The 17,519-nt window shown below is 42.8% G+C and overlaps 2 protein-coding genes across 3 annotated transcripts in view; one reads left to right on the forward strand and one right to left on the reverse strand.

The window, feature by feature from the left end:
* Positions 1-14,836, reverse strand: part of LRRC17 (leucine rich repeat containing 17) — a 36,870-nt gene extending 22,034 nt beyond the window's left edge. Inside the window, exon 1 of one of the 2 annotated variants that reach the window (XM_084811495.1) lies at positions 14,636-14,836. The gene's annotated coding sequence lies outside the window, so the exon portion shown is untranslated. The remainder of the gene's footprint in view (positions 1-14,635) is intronic. The other variant, XM_084811494.1, reaches the window with a different exon arrangement.
* FBXL13 (F-box and leucine rich repeat protein 13) overlaps positions 1-17,519 on the forward strand; it is a 155,730-nt gene that overhangs the window by 86,941 nt on the left and 51,270 nt on the right. Inside the window, exons 11-12 of the mRNA XM_084811493.1 lie at positions 14-114; positions 14,566-14,695. Of these exons, the coding sequence (XP_084667619.1) occupies positions 14-114; positions 14,566-14,695 (231 nt within the window). The remainder of the gene's footprint in view (positions 1-13; positions 115-14,565; positions 14,696-17,519) is intronic.

A 17,519-nucleotide genomic window follows, 5' to 3' on the forward strand; every position in this document is an offset into this window, starting at 1 on the left:
CCATATTGAACAGGATGAATTAATGAGACTTGTATCAGAAGGTTGTCCAGCTCTCCTTTACTTAAACTTATCTCATACAGATATTACAAATGGGACACTAAGACTTCTATCAAGGTAAAAAATACTCATTTGAATTTAGTATGTAGTATGACTGTATAAGAAAGAGTTGCAGTATATCCATCTTTGAGAATGTTACTGGATTTCATTGTTGAAAAGACCATCGGCTGGCTGGCTGGCTGGCTGGCTGGCTGGCTGGCTGGCTGGCTGGCTGGCTGTCTGTCTATCTATCTATCTATCTATCTATCTATCTATCTATCTATCATCACTTTAATATGGAAACAACTATTAATAATTTCTTCTCTACAGAGTGCATTATTCTCCATATCTCATTTATCCCCACAACTCTATTTGGTATGTAAGTAATTATGATGCCTCATTTTACCATGGGGAACTTAGGTTGAGAACAACTTTTCCAAGACCATCCAGTGAATTCTTGATTACATAGTAGTGGCTTGGGCCCCCCAAAGAGTGGTGGAGTCCAACAATTCATCCCCAACTTACCTTCTTCCTTGCCCTGCCCTAGCTCTGCTTTCCAGCTCTTCCACTGTCCAGTTTCACCTAACCTTCTCTTGCTTTGTAAACAAAAGTATAAATTTAAAAGCTTCTGTGACTGTACAAAACTGTTAGTTTTCAACTATTTACAAAAAGTTATAAAGCATACCTGATTATGTTTGACACCTCAGCACAGGAGAACAAATAGAACAGAACTGAATATAGACGATAGCCTTTGCTTAATCATGCTCAAGCTAATTAATCAGAAGTATTTTCTATCATTCACAATGACTGGATATATTTGGGGTGAAATATTAACTATAAAGACTTTGTGAGTGACTATGTTTATCTTGGGACATTTTAAAGGTGTGGTGCCCTAGAATATGCACAGATAATTTAAGAAACACCTTTCTAGAGCTAACCAAGAACTTTTATATGTGAGGCATTTATTGTGCACTCATGATTCCTTACTCATGGTTGTTTATGTGTTCCTTAGACAACATTGTGATCCTCCAGTTTCACTTCTGGGTTTTTAAAGAGCACTTTCCCCATTTTTTTTTAGAGCAGGGAAAATAGGGCATTATTTCTGATGGTGAAACAAAAGGTATTTTCCTACTTGTATATTTGCGCAATTCCACTATAGCACAGCACCACCTAGAGATTATGTAGTGGGAAAGCAGGAAAGAAAAAGCTCTTTGTGTAGAGCTTGGATCTCAATTCTGTGACAAAACCAAAAGTAGATATAGTCATTAACAGCCTCATGTAGAAAAGCTGCAAGGGTCAACTAGTCCAACATGATGCCTAGACAAGAAATAGGACTGTCTCTGCCACTGTAGTAATGGCAGCTGCAGTCTTTCTAATAATGGGGTAGATTATGCTGTTCTCTGCTCACAGAGAAATAGTATTGCCCCTCGCCACTCATCACACACACACACAAATTTCCCATCCTACCTCTCATACACTCCAGAATGCCTGTTTCACACAAACAGTGCTCACTGCATATCCATATTCAGGAGCACTGTGGTCCTGCAGTGCCGTCAAGGGTGCTCCCCAATCTGCTATCATGTCTTTGCTAAGCGGTTGTCTGAAAGCAGCAAAAGTGGCTCTCCAGGCAACAAGTCTAGGTATATTCTGATTGAGACAGAGAAGGAGGCTAAAAGTACACTTTCAGTCCTCTGTACTTTTAAAGAAGAGACTGGAAGAAGGCTGTGCCGTTGGATAGAAAGAAAATAAGTTAGATGTAATAGTACATCATGGTTGTCTGAGTATGCATCTGCTTGTTAAGGGACTGATGAGGCAACTCAAAGCTGTTGGAAAATGAAAGAGAGAGAATTGTAATTTACTGAAATGTAAATTCACCCTCAGTGATTGTAAACCCCAGAACCTGGAGGCTTATGATCATGCTGTGCAGGGCAGGAGGAATGGCAGAGGTGATCTTTGCCTCTCTGTCCTCCTTCCCTGCAGTTTTCGCTAGATGGGCTTTTTTGCCTGTCTAGTGAAGGCATTTCGAGGGAAGGAGGCTGGAGAGGCCTCAGGATAGCTTGTATTCTGGCTCCTCCAATCTTCTCCCCTCTCCACCCAGTGAAACGCCCCCTTTCCCCTCTCTCCGATGTTGTTTTTTCGCCCTCAGAGGCCAGCTGGTGCTGTGCTTTCCATGCTGGCTGTGAGGGGGAAGGGGGTAGAACTCTGATTCCCCCCTCTGAGGTCCGAGCACTGTCTCCAATGTCTCCAACCTCGGGTTAGGGAATCCAAACTGTCCTATGGCCTCTCAGACGCTGTCTAGGGGCCATAGGAGTGCTCTCTTAGAAGCTGTGGATTGATTATTTATTTATTAGGAATATTTATAATCAAGGGGCTGTCTCAGTTTGTCATTGGTCCAACACATGAAGTAGGGCATACCCTTGATTTGGTTTTTCCTCCAAATTGTGAGTTGGGTGGTCTGAAGGCTGGGGGGGGGGGGGTCCATGTAACCCCATTGTCATGATCAGACCATTTCCTGGTGAGATTTGAACTCACAGTGTTACTTCCCTCCTACAGGGGTGGGGGACCTATTCGTATGGTCTGCCCCAGTAGACTGATGGAATCCAATGGATTTCTGAATGCTCTTGGGGATTTTCCAGTGGAGAGAGCTGGTGATCCAGCTGAGGCCCTAGTCTCACTGTGGAATGGTGAGATGCGGAGGGCCATCAACTTGATTGCACCTGAGTGCCCTCTCCAGCACTGTAGAGCCTGCTCCGCTCCTTGGTGCACTGGGGAGCTGCCATCAGTGAAACAGGCTGGACATCAGCTAGAGCGCAAATTGCATAAGACTCGAAGCGAAGATGACTGAGCATGTTCTAGAGCACATAATCATGCCTATTGCTTTGGCGGTGCGGGCAGCAAAGAAGGCTTATTTTGCTGCCTCCATTGTGTCCTCGAGAAGCTGTCCAGCGGAACTCTTCTCAGTGGTCCAGGAGTTGTTAACACTCTCCCCAGCAAATGGGGCCCTGTCCCTGTCGAGGACCAACTGTGACCTTTTTGCATCTCACTTTGAAGACAAAATCACTCGTCTCCGCAGCAAACTTGACACTCTTGTTGTCACAGTTCTAGTCAAGGTATCTGATGCCACCATCTGCCCGATTTTGTGGGATCAGTTCCAGTTCCTGCGGCCTGGTGATGTGGACAAGGTGCTTGCAGTAATGTGACCAACCACGTGCCCTCTCGATCCCTGCCCCTCTTGGCTGATAAAAGCTAGCTGAGGAGGTATGACTGGGTGGGTCCAGGGAGTGATAAATGCTTCCCTGAGGGAAGGGGTGGTCCCTGCTGTCCTTAAGGAGGCAGTAGTGCAGCCACTCCTGAAGAAGCCCACTCTGGACCAAACAGTATTAGACAACTACCACTCAGTCGCAAATACCCCTTTCCTAGGGAAGGTACTTGAGAGGGTTGTGGTGGAGCAACTGCAGGCACTCTTGGAGGATACTGATTATCTAGACCCATTCCAGTCTGGGTTTCGATCTGGTTATGGGACTGAATCAGCCTTGGTTGCCCTGATGGATGACCATTATTGAGACAGGGACAGGGGGAGTGCAACCCTGTTAATTCTGCTCGATCTCTCATCAGCCTTTGATACCATCGACCATGGTATCCCCCTGGATTGACTCCATGGGATGAGTATTGGAGGCACTGTGTTACAGTGGTTCCAGTTCTACATACGGGGCCAATTTCAGAGACAAACATTGGGTGACTATTCCTTGGCCCCTTGGCAATTGAGCTATGGGGTGCCGCAGGGCACCATCTTGTCCCCAATGTTGTTTAACATCTATATGAAGCTGCTGGGAGCGGTCATTAGGGGATTTGGAACTAAATGCCATCAGTATGCCAATGACACACAGCTCTATCTACCTGTGACATCTGAATCAGGAGAGGCTGTGCAAGTCCTAGATCAGTGTCTAAACTCAGTAATCGGATGAGGGCCAAAAAAACTGAAGCTGAATCCTGGCAAGACGGACGCCCTGTGGGTGAGTGGTTCCCGAGTTCAGGAGATAGGCGCATTGCCTGTTCTGGATGGAGTTGCACTCCCTCTGAAAGATCAGGTTCGTAGTCTGGGGGTACTCCAAGATCGATCATTGTGGCGGCTGCGCTTAGAGTGCCTTTTACCAGCTTCGGCTGGTTCACCAGCTATGGCCTCTCCTAGACAGGGATAGCTTGGCCACAGTGGTACAGGCATTAGTAACCTCAAAACTGGATTACTGCAACATGCTCTATGTGGGGCTGCCCTTCGGCTGTTGTCGGGAGCTGCCCCTTTTCAGCATCTAACTCCTTTGCTGAGGGAACCTCACTGGCTGCCTATTTGCTACCGGGCCAGGTTTAATGTATTAGTACTAGTGTACAAAGCCCTAAAAAACTTGGGACCAGGATACCTGAGAGAGCACCCTCGTCTTTACCAACCTGCCTGGTCACTGAGGTCATTGGAGGGCTTGCTCCTCGTGGTTCCACATGGACCTATGGCCCAGTTGGAGTCCACCAGGAAGAGAGCCTTCAGCGTAGTGGCCCCCTTCCTGTAGAATTCCCTGCCTTTGTAGGTCAGGCAGGCGCCAACGTTGTGTTGCTTTTGGTGCCTCCTGAAGACGCTGTTATTCCAATTGGCTTTTCCTGAGTGACCAGCTATGGTTTATTTTTTTCATCCATTCTTTAAAATCTTTTAATTGTTTTAATTATGGGATTTTATTATTTTATCTTGCTGTTCACTGCTCTGAAATCTTTGATGTGGAGCGGTATATGAATATTGTAAATAAATAAATAAATAAATAATAAACCCACCTTTCCAGTTCAACCAGTCAAGGCAGCTAACAAATGCAGAGGTTTAAAAAATACAACCACAACAACAAAAAATTAAATGCTAGGAAAAGGTAGACTGATATATTATCAACCAAACAACAAAACTTAAGTGGTTAACCAGCAAAATTAACCAAAATGCAGGCCAAAAGAATTTCCTAAGGAAAAAAGCAATCAGAAGGTAGTGAAACACCACCAGAGATAGGGCCATACAAATCTCCTGAGACAGTAAGTTTCAAAAAGTGGGTGCCACAACTGAGAAAGCCCTCTCACATTTTCCACCCATTGCATCTCAGATGAGACAGGGACACACAAGAGGGCCTCTCCTAATGATCTCAGTTGATGGGAAAGAGGAGAGTGGATCATGGACGAGGAGATGGGCAGATAGAATCCTCTGCCAGGCAGCTACCGCAAGGCTGTATGCCAAACACCAACCTTTGCAAACCAAAAACAATCCTTCATGGCTCCTAAGGATAAACTGCAGTAAATGCTAACAGACAATTAAATCCAATTCTCTGTCATTCTCCCAGTAGCTCCCAAGATGCACCCCAACATGCATACTAACACAACTGTGTTGTCTTATCAAATAGAAGCCAAGGACAGGAAGTAAGAAGAACTCAGTGTGACATCCTGAACTTTTAAAAGGTTCCTGACAGAAATTTCCAAAACAGTGCCAAGGCAACCCTTATGAAATAGCTTCTAATCTTCCAAGCTGCTTTCTGGCTCCTTTCCACACCACTCATGTGAGAAAAATAGGCACAGCACAAACTGATCTAGTTCTCGTCTATGGAACACCCACATGTGTAGTGTGACCCTATACATGTTTCTCCAGCCCCAGCCAGCTTAGCCAATGGTGAGGGATGATGGGAGTTGTCAGCCAAAACACATGTTGCTCACCCCTGGTATTTAGGATTGCAGCTTTACTATTCTATTTGATGATGATGAAGAAGAAGAAGAAGAAGAAGAAATAATAGGTACTCAATGTGCCAAAGTCTTTGAGACTTCACCGAGCATGTGTTTAATTTCTTTTTCCAAAAAAAGAGAAGTGGGGAATCATGACATCTGTGCAACTATATAAAAATATAATTGCGCTAGCTGACTTGAGCACTTTATTTATTTATTACATTTCTAGTCTGCCCAATAACTAATGTTCTCTGGGTGATTACAAACAGTTAAAAAACTAAAACGCCATAGAACATGTAGAAATATATAATACAATACAAATATTTAAAAGAATACAATTGTGAACCTCCCAGGGAGTCTTAGCTGTTGGGTGGTATGGAAATGAAAATATTATTATTATTATTATTATTATTATTATTATTATTATTATTATTATTTAAAAACACAGTATAATGCAAAACAATAAACAGCACAGGAATTGATAAAACAGCCATAAAAATCTAGAACTAGGTCTCTAAAATGCCTGGGAGAAATGAAAGGTCTTTGGCTGGTGCTGAAAAGGTAACAATGTAGGCGCAAGGTGAACCTCTTTGGAGAGTTTATTCCATAGGTGGGTGCCACCACGGAGAAGGCCCTCTCTCTTATAGCCACCCATCTAGCTTCCTTTGGTGGGCGCAACCAGAGGAGGGCCTCCGAAGATGATGTAAGGGTCCAAACAGGTACATGTAAGAGGAGACATTGCTTTAGATACTCTGGTCCCAAGCTATGTAGGGCTTTAAAGCTCAACATCAACACCTTGAATTGGGCTTGGAAAAGGACTGGAAGCCAGTCCAACTGACAGAGCACTGGCATCACATGATCATATTGGCCAGTCCCACTTAGTAACCCAGCAGCAATATTTTGAACTAACTGAAGTTTATGATATTGTGCATTGCCCGGCTGGGCCACCCATAGTTATAGTTGGGAACACCATTTTGCATGTTTTTCCCACAGGGGCAAAAAGTCAATTTTGGGCTATAGCTAAGCTTCCCATTGTCCGATCTGCCCCTACTTTTCAGGTAGATAGCTATGGTAATTTGCTAGCGGATAGCTAAGTTTGGTGTATAACAAAGCTTATTATGGGATGTTATAGGAGAAAAGGATTAGCTGCCCACATAGGGCCTAGTGGATGGAAGTTATCTTTGCCCTTTCAGATATAGGTCCATGGGGAGTTTTTGTAGTACATAGGCTATGGTAAAAAAAAATTGAGTGTGAAAATTCGAGAAAAAAGAGTGAAAAGGCATGACCACCCACCTGTCATGCAAAATCTGGATGGAAAGCTGCCACATTTGCCAAGTTGGGAGAGAATGGGCAAACTAGCAGCAAGTTCAAAATCCAGCAAGATAGGTCAAGGATTAGTGAGATATGAGCATCCCCCCCCCCCCAATAAAAACCATTTGTTTGTATTGAGGGAAGTCGGCTAGAAGCTTCGCAATGTTCGTGCTGAACTGTGGCAGGCAGCCAGAGGTGGGGGAGGGATTTAAAGAGGCCTCTGAAGCTTCATGGCAGAACAGCTTGGTCCAGATCAATCAATCAAGGTTCAAGGCAGGGAGAGGGAATTACAGGTGCTGTGCCCTGCCCCTGCAGAATGGTGGTTGATTCACATTTTTTGTTTCCATGGGGCTGTGACTGAATAAATAGGGATAAGGGGAATGCATTTCACTCTGTCCTGCCACATTGTGTAACAATGTATTTGGGCTTGGTGGGTGTGGGTGTGTGGGGGGGGAATTTGCCAACTGATAAATTCTTACGTGTGTGTGTGTTTGTATATAGTGCTTGGTGTGGCTGGATTCTATCCTTAATATAAAATCCTTTTCAATTTATGGTTCTGCAGCTTAAGGTGACACTTATGATGATGATGATAGAATACACATTGGCATTATTTGCTTGTGTGTGCCAAGTGCTTTTAAATGATGGGATATATACAACAATCCTACATAGGTATACTCAGAAGTACCTCAGTGAATTCAATGGGACTTACTCCCATGTAAGCATGTGCATGTGAGTGAGAAATGGGTACCCCCCCCCCCCGCTTTCAGTGTTGGAGAAGCCAGTTCTGCTAGAAATTGCTTTATCTGTGCTTTTACTCTGGATACATTTGTGGGGGAAGGGAGGGGTTGGTGGGTTGAACTGTTTGTAAATGAGGGCTTGGAATCCATTTTGTTTTGCTATATATTGCATCTGAGTCACATTGTGAAGATGTAGTTTTAAAAATCCTTTCTTTTCTTTTGGTGGGGCATATTAACACATATTCCTGGCTAAATTCCTCCTGTTTAATGTTTGCTGGGCCACACCTTAAAAAAAACACCCTGTGATTATGTAACCCAAACTCTCTCACTTGTAGTTATTAATTGCCTGCTATCTCAGTTTTCCTGTGTTGAAATGGGTTTCCTGGTTCATTTAAATTATGGAGAAGTAGGTTTGTCTACAAATGCCTTTCTCTGTGTTATGACATACTCTGGATAAATTGGGGGGGGGGTTACACCACTTTAAAAAAAAGCCTGCTTTTAATTGGTTCTGTGAACTTAATATGCTGTGATTATGTAACCCAAACTCACTGTCTCTCTCTTGCAGTCGTTGACTTTAATTGCCTGCTGCCTTAATTTGCCCGTGTGTTGCTTTCAATAAGTGGGCTCTGCCACAAACTGCTTTCTTTGTGTTGTTATTCTGGAGAAATGTCTGGGAGGAGGGGGTTGGTGGGTTGAACTGTGTAGCAAAAGGCTTGTGTATAGCAAAATAGGTCCCTTGGCTCCACCTCTGGTGACGCCCTTGGCTGTGCCTCCAGTGACCCCACCAACTTCCCCCCACCTGGATCTCTCAACCAAGGTCCCCCGAGACCTTCCACCCCTGACCGCCACCCCAGGCATGAGCACCCACCCCAGACAGCATCCCTAGGACAAGCCTCCACTCAGTAGACCCAGGCATGAGCTCCTCCCCAAACCAGTGCCCCCAGCTTGGAGCCCGCATCTCCAAATTCCCACCACAGGTATGAGCCCTTACACCCAGGCACCCATCCCCAGCATGAACTATGTCTTGGAGGGGAAATCTATTGTGATTACAGTATTCTTCTGAGCAAACCCATTGTGTGGGGGAGTGGGCTGGTGTATTCCCATGTTCTAAATGTGGGGAAATCTTCTTTTACAACTCCAGTGTTGATAAATACCAGAGTCTCCACACCCTTCCTAACAAAACATGTGACATCAGTGGCAAAACCTATGGTGAATTGCAAATTATGGTTGAACTGAACACACAAAAGCTGGGAAACTATTTTTCCAACCATAACACCACCCCCTTTCAAACCGCAACATGCCTTGGGAAAAGGGACCAGCACATTTGCGGCAGTGGCAAAGGGCAGAGCCCAGTGAGATGCACATGTGACCGTTGAGCCACAGGGCTCTGGGAGTGCTTGGACCTCTGAGATATTATGCATGGCAAGTCAGAGTTGCCCCCTCATACCTGAGTAAAAACAGTTGAGGGAAAGCCAGCAGTACAGGGGTTAACAGTTTGACACCCATAGCCTCCACCCCATATCCCACTTCCCATTTGTTTCACATACCCCCTACCGTGTGCCACTGTCAACAGTGAAGGGGATAACAGCTTGAGTGCTGGTTGGCAGAGAAGAAGTTGGTATGTCATACTGGATAGAGAGGAAAGCCAGTGCTCAACACAACAAAAAGTAACAGTTTGGCCCCCATTGGGCTGCAGCAGCATGGCGAGGGCAAACAGCCCCCCCTCATAGGCTCCACCCCATTTCTACCTGCCTATATGAGTGCAGGAGTTAATTTTAGGCAACTCCAGTCATTAGCTACAAATGTTATTGGCTCATTGTTCATGTTAATGGGCTATCAGTGGCTGAGTATACATTTGTAGTGGCTTGTAATTAGCTGGGCATGCATTTTCAGGTTCCAACCGATTGTTGAAGCCTCTTAGCTACTACAATGAATACTGCCTCTCCAATACTATATGCTGCTAGCAGCTTCTGCTCATGGCACAAGATTGGGACAGCTTTGAAAAACAGAAACAGGGTCAAGAGGTATAGGCTATAGGGGCTGTTAACCCCTGCAGTGGTGGTGCAGCCCAATGGGGGCCAAATTGTTAACTGTTGTACTGCTGGTCGCTGGCTTACTCTCTATATCCCAACTTCCTTTCTGCTAGCCAGCAACCCCTTCACTGCTACAGGACTATAGGCAGCTTGATCTTCAGGAACAGAGAAGGCTACAGAAGCAGACACCCAGAGATGCTTAATCAACATGAAATGAGGGGGGCAACTCTGACTTGGCAGGCATAGTATCTCACAGGTCCGAGCACTCAGGCTGTTGACTGATAGGACCCATAGTCCTTTGGGTCAACAGTCATGTGTGCATCCCAGTGGGCTCCTGCCCTTCATCACTTGCCACACATGTGCTGGTCCCTTCGCCCAAGGTGCACTGTGGTTCGAAAGGGGGCTGGTGTTATGGTTGGAAAAATGATTTCCCAGCTTTTGTGTGTTCAGATCAACCATAACTCATGATTCACAATAGGTTTTGCCACTGATATCTAACAGTAAGTACAAAGACAAACTTTGAGACAAAGATTTAATTTGCTGTGAGCATGTTTGCCTTGATGGCTTTCAGAATAATATCAGCATGTTTATTCAAAGGTTAGCACCAGTGATTTCAATGGAATTTCCTTCTAGATAAGAAAAGTTAGGACTCCAGCTTTAAAGGTTAGGGATAGCAATAAAATATATCTGCCATACTTCTACAGTTCCTATGTGCATGCAGGATGCACATATTTATTTGATTAGTAACCTGTACATTCAAAGTTTCAGTATAACTATCTACATGTTAATTCTATTCCTGATTAACCAAAGCCAATACAAAAAAGTCCTGTATTTCTTCTGGAAGATGCTCAGATTTGTTCTTGGAAGGATATTCAACAGGTGAGAGATGGTGACCAAAATGTGCCCCGACATCCTAATGCCTCCTAGTGAGTAAGCTTAAGAGAGCACTCTTGACTGATCTGAGATATCATGATGAGAGATGCCTTCTGAGGTATGTGGGGCCCAGGCTTGGACTGTAGGATTCCAATCTACCATCAAATACATCTCCATATATAGCACATTACAAAGATCTAGGGATAGTCAATTGGTAGCCCAGAGACACAGCTGGGTCCCCAGGGCTTTCCTTCTAGCCCCCAATCCTGAGAATCTCTGCTGTTCATAATTATCCACCTCAGCTGCTCACACTTTGCTCAACCCAAACGAAGAATGTTATACAGCTAGCTTGCTAAATCAGTAGCTTTCTATGGAAATAATTCTTGCTCTAAGCCACAATCAGTTCTAAATGCCTGCATACTTTCATAGCATTATCCCATTTTCTAGTGGCCAACAAGATCATACTGTGGTCTCATCAAAGTAGCCCATGTTTTTCTCTTGTTATCCCCAGCTTTTGCCTCCACAAAAGCAAGATACCATTTGAATAGCTATATCTTCTTTACTGTCTCATCTTACAATCCTGGCACTAATGTGTTTGTAGCAGTGTAAATGATTTATGTCCATCATAACATAACATTTCACTTTTTGTAGTTTTACTATTGAACTTTGGAATAGTTCTATTGCTTGCCAAACTAGATCATCCCAATTACATTGTCTTCTTGTAACCTCAAAAACAAAACAAAAGAAAGGCGGAAAACAGCTCAGGCAAAAAAGTGAAATCCCCCCCTCCTAAATAAAACTTATTTTTGCACGAGTTTGCTGCTATTGGCAACTCCAATCAGCCACAGCTTCTGAACCATTTTTTGATTTACAAATAGCCAACTGTAGTAACAGTTATAGCTCATGCAGCCAAACAGATTTGGTTATGTTATGATGTAACTGAGGGCAAACAGAGCTCATTCAGAGTAAGGGCTATATTTCTTTGATAGATATTACCCTCAGTCTGAACTTTCTTTTGCTTTCAGTCAGATTGGCTCCATGGTGGTGTCTAGGAAGATTTATTTCAAATAAAAAATGGTGCTGAATCTGCAGCTGGTCAAGGCTAAGAAGAGGCTCAGAACAGGGCACTGTCACAGGGTGCAGGGTGCCTGAAATATGTTGTGTGGTGGCACATGCAACCTTTACAGCACCCCTTCAAGAAAACAAATGGCCAAAAAGGCTACCAAATAATAGAATAGAAATTTGGTGTAAAATATTTTGAAAACCCCATTTTAGTTCAGCCATGGTTTTGGGATAGTGATTACTTGTCTGTTTATAATGTTTTTATATAAACAAACACCTTAAGTTTAGCAGAACAAAATATGAATGAAACCCCACTACAGGCCACACAATGGAAATACAAGAGAAAAATGGGAGCACGTATAGGATGCTAGATATTGACTAATACAAACTAAAGCATCTGAACTATAAGAAGATGTTGCTTTCCTATGTCCTAGGAGTGATGAAACCTGTTAGCATTTGATGTTATTTGTCATTGACTGTGTTCGTATGTTACTTTAAGCCATGAATTGTAGCTTAATAAACCAGAATATGAATGAGCAGCATATTAGTGCACACGTCTCATTTGCTCTTGCTTAGCCCCTTCCTTGCTTGAATGGGTAAACAGATCAAGAAAGAGAAAGCTTGATGTACCACCCAAAGCCAAGATTATAATTTATTATACCCCCCAAAGCCAAGGATCATAAGCCAACAACAAATTCTAGCTTAAACCTGGCTTACAGTCATGGCTTGTCTGGGCAAAAATAAACCACAATTCCGGGTTCAGACATCACACAAAGCTTTCCTTTTCCAGGTTTGTTTACCTGCTTACATGAAGGGAGGGGGCAACGCAGGAATGAACAAACTGCAGGTATCAGTATGCTGCTCATTCACATTCTGGTCTATTAAGCAATCATTCATGGCTTAAAGCTGTGGTGCAAAAAGTTTGGGCTGTATGTGAAATGCTGAGTCATTTCTGGCAGCCCACCAAACCCCCTGCATCTGCTGCTGATCAGAGATAAGGAAAGGGTTAACTTGCTAGCACTAGCAAGAGAAACCCTTCCTGTCTCCAGTCTTGCCATCGAGATCGGGTACAAGTAAGGGGTTAACCGTGTATATATGTGCACACATGCATGTGCACCACTCTGGCCTCCAGGCACCACCCAATACAGCCCTCAGGGTCAAAAAGGTTGTACACCCCTTGCTTAAAGTAATGTGTGAACACAGCCATTGTCATAGCCAGCCTACCATGGAGACAACTCAAAACTGAGCATGCAGCCCAATCCTATGCATATTAACTCAGAAATAAGCTGCAGTGAGTTCAGTGGGACTTACATCCTAGTATATGTGCTTGATATTGTAGCCTTTAATTGGAAATCTTTCCAATTAAGACGTCTTTCTTTGGTATTTATTGAATAATTACACTGTTAAATAATATTAGTGTTATGTACAATGGATATAAACCACAGGTTGTGGCCTTAAAACTGAATTTGATCATGATAATGTAGAAGCCTGTGGAAGTTGTAGCCCTTACTTCTCACATAAAAGCTTATCTGTGTGTTTTATTTCCATTTTTTCTGAATTTGAAAATAAAGGCTTGCTTTGTGTATATTACTTTCCACATTATTTAAATTTAAGCCATTTTACTTGTGCAGTTTATTCTCTCTCTTTCTAATCGAGAATACAAACATAAACCTTACAAGTTGTGGCCATGATGTCATGCTTTCATCATTGTGGGTGTTCCCAATCCTTCAGTTGTTTTTGATGACTAGTGAAATCGCCTTAAAATGTTTTCCTTAACTAAATCTGCTGCAGAGCATGATGTCTCTACTCCTAATGATACGTTGTAAAAAAAAAAAAAATCTGCAAGCTTTCATTTCTGGTAATGTGGGTTTTACTGCTTATTTATTTCAACTATGATATAATTGTATAAAATTAATAGTCTTCAGTATGATCATACCTATATTTGCATTACCAAAATAAATGCAAGCAGATGTATAATTTCAGAATATTCAGAATTGTTCAAACCACTTTCTTTGTCATTGGATATAAATAAATAAGTCTTTCTTACCAATGTCATGCAATGCATTCCTGTTACATGTTTACTCAGAAGTAAGTCTCACCAGGCTCAATGAGGCTTACTTCCAGGTAACTGTGCACAGGCATTCCAGCTTTACACTTTTATATGTGAGCATTACTGCTTTGTAGTTTTGCTTTTTTTAGCATTGCTCATTCAAGCCTTAATGGAAACAGTTACATGACCAGACACAGTTTAAGAGTTAGTTTAATTTTTGAATGCTTGGTTAATGTCCTTTGATAGAGTTCTAATTTTTGTTTTGAACTCGTACAACTTGTATTATCAGTGTGAAGTTAATGTTACAACTTCGTATTTAAAATTCTTGAAAATTCATGTATTTCCAGTGTAGTGCATAAATGGCTTACAAGTAAGCAAAAAAAAAATTAAAATCAGATGTTATTCAAATATATATTTATTATACCCAACAGTGCAATCCTATAAATGTCTACTCAGAAGTAAGCCCCACTGAGTGCAATGGGACTTACTCCCATGTAAGTATATCTAGGATTGCAGTTTTCAGGGAAGTTATTAAATAGTATAATGTTCATTCAGCAGGGAAAAGTGAAGCACAAAGTCTTTTGTATTCAGTTAGAGATAAAGCTCCCGTTAAACTCCAGTATCCACCCATATTATTAGAAAGCCTTTTAGTTACAGTATCAGATTGCATCAGAAATTTGTACATGCATTTATAGTAACTGATTTTTTCCTTCTTTTTTATCTGGTAAAGGGGCTTCCCCAACTTACAGTATTTAAGTTTAGCTTATTGCAGAAAATTCACAGACAAAGGTTTACAGTACCTCGGCTCTGGAAGAGGATGTCACAAGCTCATCTATTTGGATATTTCAGGCTGCCTCCAGGTTTGCATTTCAATTTTCTTTTTCATACTGTAGGGAAGGCAATCCTTTAGAGGACTGGTGGCGGCACCCAGCACTCATGGTATGCTAAAGTAGTACAAGCACTGCAGCAAACTTTTCAGAGGTTTTAAATTACATTACCACAGCTGCTTAAATTTTCCTGAGGAATAGCACTATAGGCTTTTGGCTTTTTTCCAGTGGGTGTCTTAACTATAAACAACCAGTTCTTATTGCATAATGAAAGCATGCATTACTTTGGGGGCTGGACTTGAGACATGCTTGTTATGTGCTATGCTACTTCCATGTATACAATTTTAAATTCCAGATTTGCAGAACTTAATAATACTCAAGTGTCCTCTACTGACAAACAACAAATAACATTCTTTGAAGGGGACAGGATTTTCCAAAAAAGGAAATCAAATGGGCAGTGTGGTTTTTAATAGCCTTCTCTTTGTTTTATAAAGTGCTAGATTGTAGCATGGTAAATTGCTACCTTTGCTTCAGTAGTGGCTTCCACATATATTTCTCCTTTTGGCCTAATTTCTGGAAATCTCTGAGTGTGAGAGGATTTTTTTAGACTCCAAGAAGAAAATACCCAAACCATGTAGACAAGTATTTACAGTGTATCCAAGTCTCCTCTGCTTTAACACAAATTACTTTACTTATATAAAAGAGTTATTCTAGAAGACAACCTAAGTCAGAGCATAACCTACAGAGTTTCATATATTCATTCTCTCCAATAGCGTATTCAGGTGACTGAGTGCCTATCAGCTTGGAAATTAAATGAGACTAACTAAAAATAAGGTGGTTCTGTCTATTTGAGGGACTCTTCAGGCATATGGAAGTATATTCATTTGTAATTTATTTATTTAGAAAATGTATGCGTTGCTTCCCACTGCAAAAAACTATTCTGAAGTGATTTACACACACAATACAGAAGTCAATAATTAATATAATAGGTAAAACCCAAATCAATATAAACCATAGCACAATAATACAAATAAAAATAAACATGAAAACATAAAAAACAATATAATATGTAAAGAGTTCATCTACAATACACAAAATCTTTCTTCCTCCCCACAGCCTAGAATGAACACCACAAAAGCAGCCCACAACCGTTCGGCCATAACTAATGTCCACATGCCTGGGGAAATAAGTATGTCTTTGCCTGGTGCCGAAAAGATGACAGTGTCAGTGCCAAACGATCTTCCTTGGGGAAATGCAGGGCTATCAGAGAAAAGGCCCATTCCCAACCTGCCACTCACCAAGCTTTTCTTGGAGGGGGCACACAGGGAAGGGCTTCTGAAGCTGACCTCAGGGTTCATGCGGGGAGAGGTGGTCTTTGAGGTATTGGGGTCTCAAACCGTGTAGGGCTGTATAGGTTAAAAGCAGCACTTTGAATTTGGCCTGGAAACAAATTGGCAACCAGTGTAGTAGAGATAAGGCTGGACTTAATATGTTCACATCGCCTAAGTCCAGTCAACAGTCTGGCTGCAGTTTCCGTACCACCTTCAAAAGTGGCCCAACATACAATACATTGCAGAAATCAAACCTATAAGTTACCAGAGCATAGACCACTGGTGCCAGGCTATTCCTTTCCAGATAGTGTCACAGCTTGGCTACCAGCCCAAGTTGGTAGATGGCACTCAGTGCCATGGAAGCCACCTGAGCCTTGAGTGACAATGATGGATCCAGGAGTACCCCCAAGCTGTACAAGTGCTTCAGGGGAAGTGTGACTCCACCCAGAGTGAGTTGCACTTACCATATCCGGACAGAGGAAGCAACCACAAGCAGAGCCTCAGTCTTTTCTGGATTGAGCCTCAGTTTATTGGCTGTCATCCAGCACATTACCGAAGCCAGACACTGCTTAAAATTAAAACCAAAAGAAAATGTTAAAAACCCCAACATGGTCTGGTCTCACAAAGACTCATATTCAGTGCCTTCCTATGTAATGTTGTGTCTGTCAGTTGTGGTTTTCTTTTAAAGGAAAAGTGGTAAGATAATTTGCTTGGTTGAAGCCCTTACAGCTTATAGTATCCTGGAGGTAGAAATTAGCCTTAAGAGGATACCCACCATGAGGTTAAAATTCTCTCTTTCCTGCACTATATGAGATTTCAGGAGGGAGATCTCCTTTTTCTTTTCCCACTTTCCAGAACCTCCTCACCCCACCCCACCCCACCCCACCCCACCCAACTATATAGCAATAAAGTGTTCAAGTTTCAGCTGGTAGCCATTGCCAAATCTGAGCCCTTTAGAACTATATAGCACAATGGGGAAAGGTTTCAGGTAGGTGGACCAAAAAAAAGTAGGGATGTACAAAAATCACCTTTCGGGGATTATGCTAATGGTTGGGGGGGAGGCGTTCTGTCCCTCCCCCCGGAATCCTCGCTGGGGGGGAGGCGCTCCGTTCCTCCCCCCCCCGAATCCTGGCCGGCCGGCTCCGCTCCACAGGGATTCTGCGGAGCTGCCAGCTGGCTCTGCCAGCGGCCGGACATCCGGCCGCTGGCTAGCAGGGACGCAAATTTGCGTCCCTGCAGTCAGCTGTGATAGGCTGCGTAAATGTTTACGTAGCCTATCATGGCTGATTTAAAAGAAAACAAATGCGCGTACACAAATAGCGGTGCCCATGGGCATCGCCATTTGCGTTCCTTATTTTGGCACATCTTAATCTACGTTAACATTTACATAGACTAAGGCGGCGAAAATAAGGGGAACGCAAATAGTGTAGCGTCTACACTATTTGCGTTCCCCTTATTTTCGCCGTCTTAGTCTACGTAAATGTTTACGTAGACTAAGACATGCCAAAATAAGGAAAGCAAATGGT

This window comes from Heloderma suspectum, chromosome 7, assembly GCF_057233095.1.
Source record: "Heloderma suspectum isolate Gila_16-S chromosome 7, 16-S_ref, whole genome shotgun sequence".
Lineage (NCBI taxonomy): Eukaryota > Metazoa > Chordata > Lepidosauria > Squamata > Helodermatidae > Heloderma > Heloderma suspectum.